General features: G+C 53.4%; 3 protein-coding genes across 3 annotated transcripts in view; 1 reads left to right on the top strand and 2 right to left on the bottom strand.

Annotated features, from left to right (window-relative positions):
* The window catches only part of ETH_00027610 (uncharacterized protein), a gene marked incomplete at both ends in the record, with an annotated part of 1,978 nt that extends 862 nt beyond the window's left edge, over positions 1-1,116 (top strand). Inside the window, 2 exons of the mRNA XM_013372948.1 lie at positions 78-216; positions 637-1,116. Coding sequence (XP_013228402.1) covers positions 78-216; positions 637-1,116 — 619 coding nt within the window. The remainder of the gene's footprint in view (positions 1-77; positions 217-636) is intronic.
* A 631-nt stretch (positions 1,117-1,747) lies between these two features.
* ETH_00027605 (uncharacterized protein) lies at positions 1,748-3,590 on the bottom strand (the record flags this gene model as incomplete). Its single annotated transcript, XM_013372947.1, has 4 exons — positions 1,748-1,882; positions 2,347-3,126; positions 3,175-3,384; positions 3,462-3,590. The coding sequence occupies 4 exons, from the start codon at positions 3,588-3,590 to the stop codon at positions 1,748-1,750; spliced, it is 1,254 nt and encodes a 417-aa protein (XP_013228401.1).
* Positions 3,591-5,823: 2,233 nt separating this feature from the next.
* The window catches only part of ETH_00027600 (uncharacterized protein), a gene marked incomplete at both ends in the record, with an annotated part of 4,612 nt that continues 3,515 nt past the window's right edge, over positions 5,824-6,920 (bottom strand). Inside the window, 2 exons of the mRNA XM_013372946.1 lie at positions 5,824-6,091; positions 6,320-6,694. Of these exons, the coding sequence (XP_013228400.1) occupies positions 5,824-6,091; positions 6,320-6,694 (643 nt within the window). The remainder of the gene's footprint in view (positions 6,092-6,319; positions 6,695-6,920) is intronic.

The following is a 6,920-nucleotide window of genomic DNA, read 5'->3' as shown; positions in this document are numbered from 1 at the left end:
GGGGGCCCCGGGGGCCCCGCGGGCCCCGAGCCGCAGCTCAGGAGACGCAGACTGCGGCAAAGCCTCGTGCACCGCAGCGGGCTGCGGGTGGACTTGACCAAAGTGCAGCAGCAAACTAAACCCTCTTGGGGGGCCCCCCCCGAGGCCCGCAGGGAGGCCCTGGGCCGGTGGACCCACGAGGTCGAGCTCGAGCTGCACCCCATGCAGATTGCCAGGGTAGGGGGCCCCCGCTTTCGTACCCTTTCTTACTCCCGATTCTTCAAAGGGGGGCCCCCGGGGACTTCAGAGGCCCCAGGGGGCCCCAGGGGGCTCCAGGGGCCCCCGGGGGGCCTCTCAGGGTCTCCCAGGGGGCTTGAGGGCCCCCTGGGGTTCCCGGGGGGCCCTCTGAGGGTTTAAGGGGCCCCCTGGGGGTTTGGGGGGCCCCCGGGGGGTTTGGGTGTGGGCTGTGAGTGGTTTTGTTGTGGGGCGAAGACTGTAGCATTTTTTTAAATAAATAAATAAATAAGTAAATAAATAAATGAATAAATAAATAATAAAACATGCGAAGCAAGTTGTTTTAAACAGACATAAGACAATAAACCGAAGCAAAAACTGCGAAATAACTGCTGCTGCTGCTGCTGCTGCTGCGCTGCACAGGCCGTGCTGCACCTGCAGCAGACCGGAGACCCGCGGCCCCTGTGGTGTCTTTGCTGCACCTTCTTGTCTTTGCTGCGGGAGTTAGCTGCTGCTTTGAATTCTCCGCTGGGGCCCCGGGGCCCCCGGGGGCCCCGGGGGGCCCCCGGGGGGGGCCCCCTGGGGGCCCCCGGGGCCCAGGGGCCCTGGGATGACCTCGAAGAAGTGCAAATGGCAGCAGCAGAAGAAGTTGCTTTTAAACATTATCTTTCGGAGCAGCTGCCTTTGATTGGGGACTACGCCTACAGAGCTGTGGTGCAGCAAATGCTGCAGCAGCAGCGCAGCAGCAGCGCAGCAGCAGCTCCTTCGCTGCAGGACTTTCTGAAGCAGCCCGAAGCAGAATCCAGGTGTCTGTACACCCAAAACAAAACCCACATTTCGGGGCCCTGGATTCCCCACAAAGACGCAGACGGCAGAGTCCACCTCATCGAGCTCAAGCGCTAGCGCAGCAGCAGCAGCAGCTGCTGCTGCTGCTGCTGCTGCTGCTGCTGCTGCTGCTGCAGCAACAACAGCAGCAGCAGCTGCTGCTGAAGATGCAGCAACAGCCGCAGCGGTACCAGCAACAATAGCAGCAGCTCCTGTTTCTGCAGATGCAGCAACAACAGCGGCAGCTGCTGCTGCTGAAGATGCAGCAACAGCAGCAGCGGCAGCAGCAACAATAGCAGGAGCTGCTGCTTCAGTCGCAGCAACAGCTGCAGCGGCAGCAGCTGCAACATTCACCTGCAGTTGCTGCTGCAGATGAAGCAGCTGCAGCTGCAGCTGCTTTTTGCTGCTGCTGCCTGTTTGTGTTTCGAACTTTTGAGCAGTTTGAGAGTGCGAAATTGCGCTGCAGCAACAGCAGCAGCAGCAGCAGAAGCGTTGCATGCGTTAGTGTTTTTGATTTGACAACTTATTATTTAAAAGTAATTTAATTTTTTTCCTATTCTTTTGTTTTCTTTGGGATCTTGAATTAGAGCTTTGCTGCAGGTGAAGTGCCGCAAAAAGCTCTTATTCAAAAATGAATTATTCAAAATTTGCAAAAGTTGATTTTCTTTTTCTAGAAGTTTAATTGCAAGAAGCTGCTGCAGCCCTCGCCTCAGCCCAGCATGTACTGCCACCAGAGTTTTTGTTTCGCGCCATTTTGCTGCTGCTGCTGCTGCTGCTGCTGCTGCTGGTCTTCTCTTCCTCGGTTGCCGAACCAGAACTCGGGGAGTTCTTCCTCTGCATTGTCCTAAAAAAGGCGCAAATGAAGAGAAAATGAAAAATAACTTAATTTAAAAACTTTATTTTTTTGCTGCAGCTTTTTTTTTCGCGCAAGATCGGCAGCTTACCAGTTCAGGTTCTGCATCGGCGGGCTCTGGCGACTTTTGCAACTTTGGCAGAACTTCGAGTTCCAGGGGCAGCAAATCATTTTCTAATTCTTTATTTTTTTTATTTTTATTATTTTCTTTTTTATTTTCGTTTTTATTTCCACTTTTTTTAATTCCATTTCCTCTTTTGCTGCTGGAAAGCGGCGCTGCGGCCGAGAGGTGCCGCAACAGGAAAAGCAAGTCTTGGGTTTCTGCTGCAGTCACGACGGGGCTTTCTGCTTCCTAATTGGAAAAAAATTTGAAATTAATTTCAAATTCATTTTAAATTCATTTTAAATTCATTTTAAATTCATTTCAAATTCATTTTTAATTCAAATTTCGTCACCTGAGAGCCTTCCTGCTCCTCAGGTTCTTCGTTTGCTGCAGCTTCCTCGGCCTCCTCCGATTCAGATTTCTCTGCTGCGGGCTCTTTCTCTGCTGCTGTTGCTGCTGCTGCTGCTGCTGCTTCTGCTGCTTCTGCTGCTGCTTCGCTTTCCTCTTCGGTTTCGGCTTTTTGTGCAGCAAAAGGAGCCGTTTGCTGCTCCTTTTCTTCCAGTTCCTGCTGCTCCTCTTCTTCGCTTTCTTGTGCTGCTGAGAGCACTTTTGCTTCGACAGCGCCCACGGACTGCAGCGCAGCAGGAGGCTCCTCTTCTGCTGCTGCACTTGCTGCTGCTGCTGCTGCGTCTTCGAGCAGCTTTTGGGACTTCTGGTTGATGTGTTTTGCAATTGTCGCCACTCGAGTGGCTTCTTCGGTTTGCTGCTGCTTCTTTTCTGCTTCTGCATGCGCTGCTGCTTGCTCGAGCTGCTGCGCTACGTCTTGGGGCTTTTGAGGGCCTGCTGCTGCTGCAGCAGCAGCAGCAGCAATGAGCGCGTCGAGCTTTTCGCCTGCTGCTGCTGCGTCTGTCTCTGTGGCCGCCACCTCTGCGTCGAGAGCAGCAAGTTCCTGCTGCAGTGCATCTGCTGCTTTCTTTTCTTCGAAGTGGAGAGAGTCTGCAAGTTGCTGCTGCTGCTGCGCGTCTGCTGCTGCAGCTTCGACTCTTTGCTGCTGGAAGTCGCGGGCCCTGTCCTCGTCCCGGCGGTCTGCTGCGAGCAGCTGCTGCAGCTCCTTGCGCGCCGCCTTTTGCTGCTGCAGCAAACGTGAAAGCTTGTGCTGCTGCTAAGATTGCTTCCGCACCTGTTCAGCAGCAAACAAGTCCGACTTGGCTTTTTCCTGCAGCAGCTTTTCCGCAGAAGAGCGATCGGCGAGGCCCGCGAGCGCCGCTGCTGCTGCAGCCCGCAGGGAGGCCTCGGAGAGGCTGCTGCCCCTCTCTAGGGAGCTCCTCAGGGCCTTTCCTGAGTTCAAGTTGGGGCTTTTCGGGGCCTTTTGAAATGCTTTTTCGCGCACCTAATTCCCTCGTCGAGGCCCCCTGAGCAGCAGCAAACTCGCGCATGCACTTGCGCAGCAAAGGCCCAGAGTCTTACTCGCGTCCGAGCCACCTGCTCCACCACTTTGCAGCACTTGGGCGGCGGGCACCGCTTCCGAAACACCAGCCGCCGCCCCCCCAACGCCCCCGCTAGAGGTTCCGAAAGGCCCTGATCCTTCGGCTGCATTAAAGAAAATATTGGGCTGCATGCGAGGGAAAAAAAAAGAAGAAAAAGCGCCGCGAAACGCCCGCGGGAGGCAGCTTTCGCTTCCGGCCACGGCCGGAACCCGCGCGCGGAAAGCTGCCGTTTTCCGCCGGGAAAGCGCTCTTTCGTGCATTCCTGGAAATAAATATTATTCAAAAAAGCTTTTAAACGCATTATAAAGCCATATGAAGGACAAAAGCGCTGCGGCTGTTCAAATGCACACAGTGTTCTTCTGCACGGCGGTTTCACGCGCGCTGCGCTGCGGTGTCCGTACACCTCAACTGAACTCCCGTTCAACTTGCAAAAATGCGAACTTGAACTCTTCATTAAAGTTTAAAGAATTATAAAACAAGAAAGTAGATTTTCCAGAAGCAATGTTTGCAGCCTCAACAGCAGCTTCCCCATTGGAGCAGGAGCAGCAACCACTGTTCTGTACTGATCAGACTGGAACTCTCGCTCTTCAGACCCATAATCCTTCCAAAGTTTTGTTTCTTTTTATCTTTTTTCCAAAATTTGAAATTAAAATCAAAAAAGAAAAATATTTCAAAAAGATTTCCCTTTGCAGTAACGACTGCCTGGCTCGAGTTGTGTGTGAGCGGAGCCGGAACTTGAACTGAGCCTCTCCTGCTGTTTCAACTGAACAGAAGAAGCTGTTGGTTTCATTTTAATGTAAAATAATTAAGCAGAATTAAAATTTAGTTATAAATAAATACATAAATAAATTAAATTTAATTTTGTTTTCGTTTTCTTTTCAACTCTCAGGAAAGCAGCAACACAAGTGACCCCGCGGCCGCTCACCGCTCGCATGCAACTTCACACGAACTTTCTAAAACACTTTGGAAGTCTTTTAATTTTATTTCTTTTTCTTTTAATTTTATTTCTTTTTAAAATGCTTTTATTTTCGTTTCCTTCACTCTAAATTTCCACAAGGGAATGGCTAAGCAACACACACAACAGCAGCAGCAGCAGCAGCAGCAGCAGCAGCAGCAGCGAGAGCCTTCTGTGTTGCTTGAAATAAATCCAACAGAAATTTTCTTTTTTTTAAATTCGCTGCAGCAGCTACAAAGGCAAAATGGGAATCTGCTGCTGCAGCTGAATTTGCATGCAAAGTTTAATGATTTAAAATTAGAAAATGAGAAAGTTGTTTAACAAATAAATGACTCTTTAACATCTAATGGCTTAAAGCTGAGCTGCAGCAGCAGAAAGTTTGGCTTGCTGCAGCTGGGCAAGCAGCTGCTGCAGCAGCTGCTGCAGCTTGACAAGCAGCTGCTGCTGCAGCAACAACAAAATGAATCTAAAGCTGCAGCACCAGCAGCACCTAAAGCAGCTGCAGCAGCAGGCAGCATCTAAAACGAAAGGGATCTAAAGCTGCTGCCGCAGCAGCAAGACCAAAAGCAGCTGCAACACCCTTACAGCAGCAGCAGCAGCAGCAGCAGCAGCTCAGGGGCAAAGAAGGCAACCCTCGCTGCTGAGCTGCTGGTCTCAACTCTGCAGCCGCAAATTCTTCAACCCCCACTTAAGACACAGCCGCAACGCAGCAGCAGCAGCAGCAGCTGCTGCTGCTGCTGCGTTTACAGAGAGCAGCAGAGCCTAGGATCGTCCGCAGCTGCTGCAGTTTAGCTTGCTGTTGCTGCTGCTGCTGCTGCCAGGAGGCGCTGCAGCAAGAGCCACAAAAATGCATTGAAATAAACTCCAACTGAAAGGCTGCTGCTGCAGACTTTTTGCTGCTGCTGCAGGAGCCCCTCATGCTGTCGAGACACTGCAGAAATCCGCACTCAGTCTCCCAACTCTTTTGCTGCTTCTTGCATGCACGCTGCAGCAGCAGCAGCAGCTGCTGCTGCTGCGGTTCTTGCCGCCGCAGCAACTGCTGTTGCTTCCGCTGCAGCAGCTGCTGTTGCTGCTGCGGCAGCAGCTGCTGCTGCACTCCAGACTTCTAAAGTGTCTTGTCTACTACTAGACCACATCCCTGAACTTTACCCTAAACCCTAAACCCTAAACCCTAAAATCTAAACCCTAAGCTCTTAACCCGAGGCCTCCAATGAAAAGAAAAAAAGCCATAAAAGCGGTACATTTATGCTGCTGCAATTCAATGCAGCTTCGATTGTAGACAAAAACCATTTGAGGTCATTGCTGCTGTTGCTGCATCCCATCTGCTGCTGCTGCTGGTGCAGCCGCAGCTGCTGCTGCGGCAGCACAGTAACTGCTGCTATCCCGCTTATCTGCAGCGGATAAAGAAGTCCGAGGCAGGGCCTTGCAAGAGCAAGACACCTTCTGCTGCAGTGCCTGCTGCAGCTGCTGCTGTTGCTGCTGCTGCAGTGTGCAGCGCAGCACCAGGGCTCTCGTCAGCAGCAGCAGCAGCAGTAGCAGGGCCTCTGGGTAACGTTCCCACCAAAGCGAAGTCAACAGGAGTAGGGAATACAATTTGCTGCAGCTGCTGCAGCTGCTGCGCTGCAAGCTGCAGCGGCAGCAAACCCCGACTTGTCCTGAGCAGCAACAGCAGCAGCAGCAGCAGCAGGAAGAAGCAGGCATTAAGCAGACAAAAGTGGACACAGCTGCTGCATGCGGCAGCGCAGCAGCAGCAGCAGCACGGATCCGATCCCCTCGAGCTAAAGAGGCGCGCTCACAAACCCTATTTTAGGGATTGCAGAAGCGCAGTTGAGGAGATAATGAGGGTTTAGGGTTTAGGAAGCTAAGCTGCTGCTGTGCTGCACCTGTGACTTTCTGCATGCACCAGCCGCAGCAGCTGCAGATTTGGTGCCGCAGCACGCAGCAGCGGCACTGTTGCTGCTGCCAGCAGCGGCAGCTGCAGCTGCTGCAGCAGCGGGAGCGGACAGATGCCCCGTTCCTCCGCAGCAGCAGCAGCAGCAACTGCTGCTGCTTCTGCTGCGGCGTCGGTCATCAAGCCGATAGGCGGCCCGGCCTCCATGACCTGCTGCTGCTGCTGCTGCTGCTGCCGCGGCTCGTGCTGCAGCAGCTGCTGCAGCGCAGCAGCAAACAGACCAGTGGTCTGGACCAGCGCTTCGTCGTCGTCGCAGTCCGCGTGAACAGACAAAGACCGCAAAGCGGTGCAGCCCCGCAGCAGCAGCCTGCAGCAGCGCAGCAGCAACACGCAGCAGCCATTTCGCGCGCTGCTGCTGCTGCAGCTGGTGCAGGAGCAGCAGCTGCAGCAGCAGCAGCACCTAGTGCGCCGGCGCCACTGCTGCTGCTGCTGCCGCTGCTGCGTCTATATTCAAACGCTGGACAAGGCGCTAGGATTGAGCTTGCCAGCTTTACTGCTGAGGCGCCAGCTGCTGCTGCTGCTGCAGCAGCAGC

This window comes from Eimeria tenella, genomic scaffold (genome assembly GCF_000499545.2).
Source record: "Eimeria tenella Houghton genomic scaffold, Eth_scaff114, whole genome shotgun sequence".
Lineage (NCBI taxonomy): Eukaryota > Apicomplexa > Conoidasida > Eucoccidiorida > Eimeriidae > Eimeria > Eimeria tenella.
Note: the sequence above shows the minus strand (reverse complement) of the source record. Positions and strands in the feature narration are given on the sequence as shown.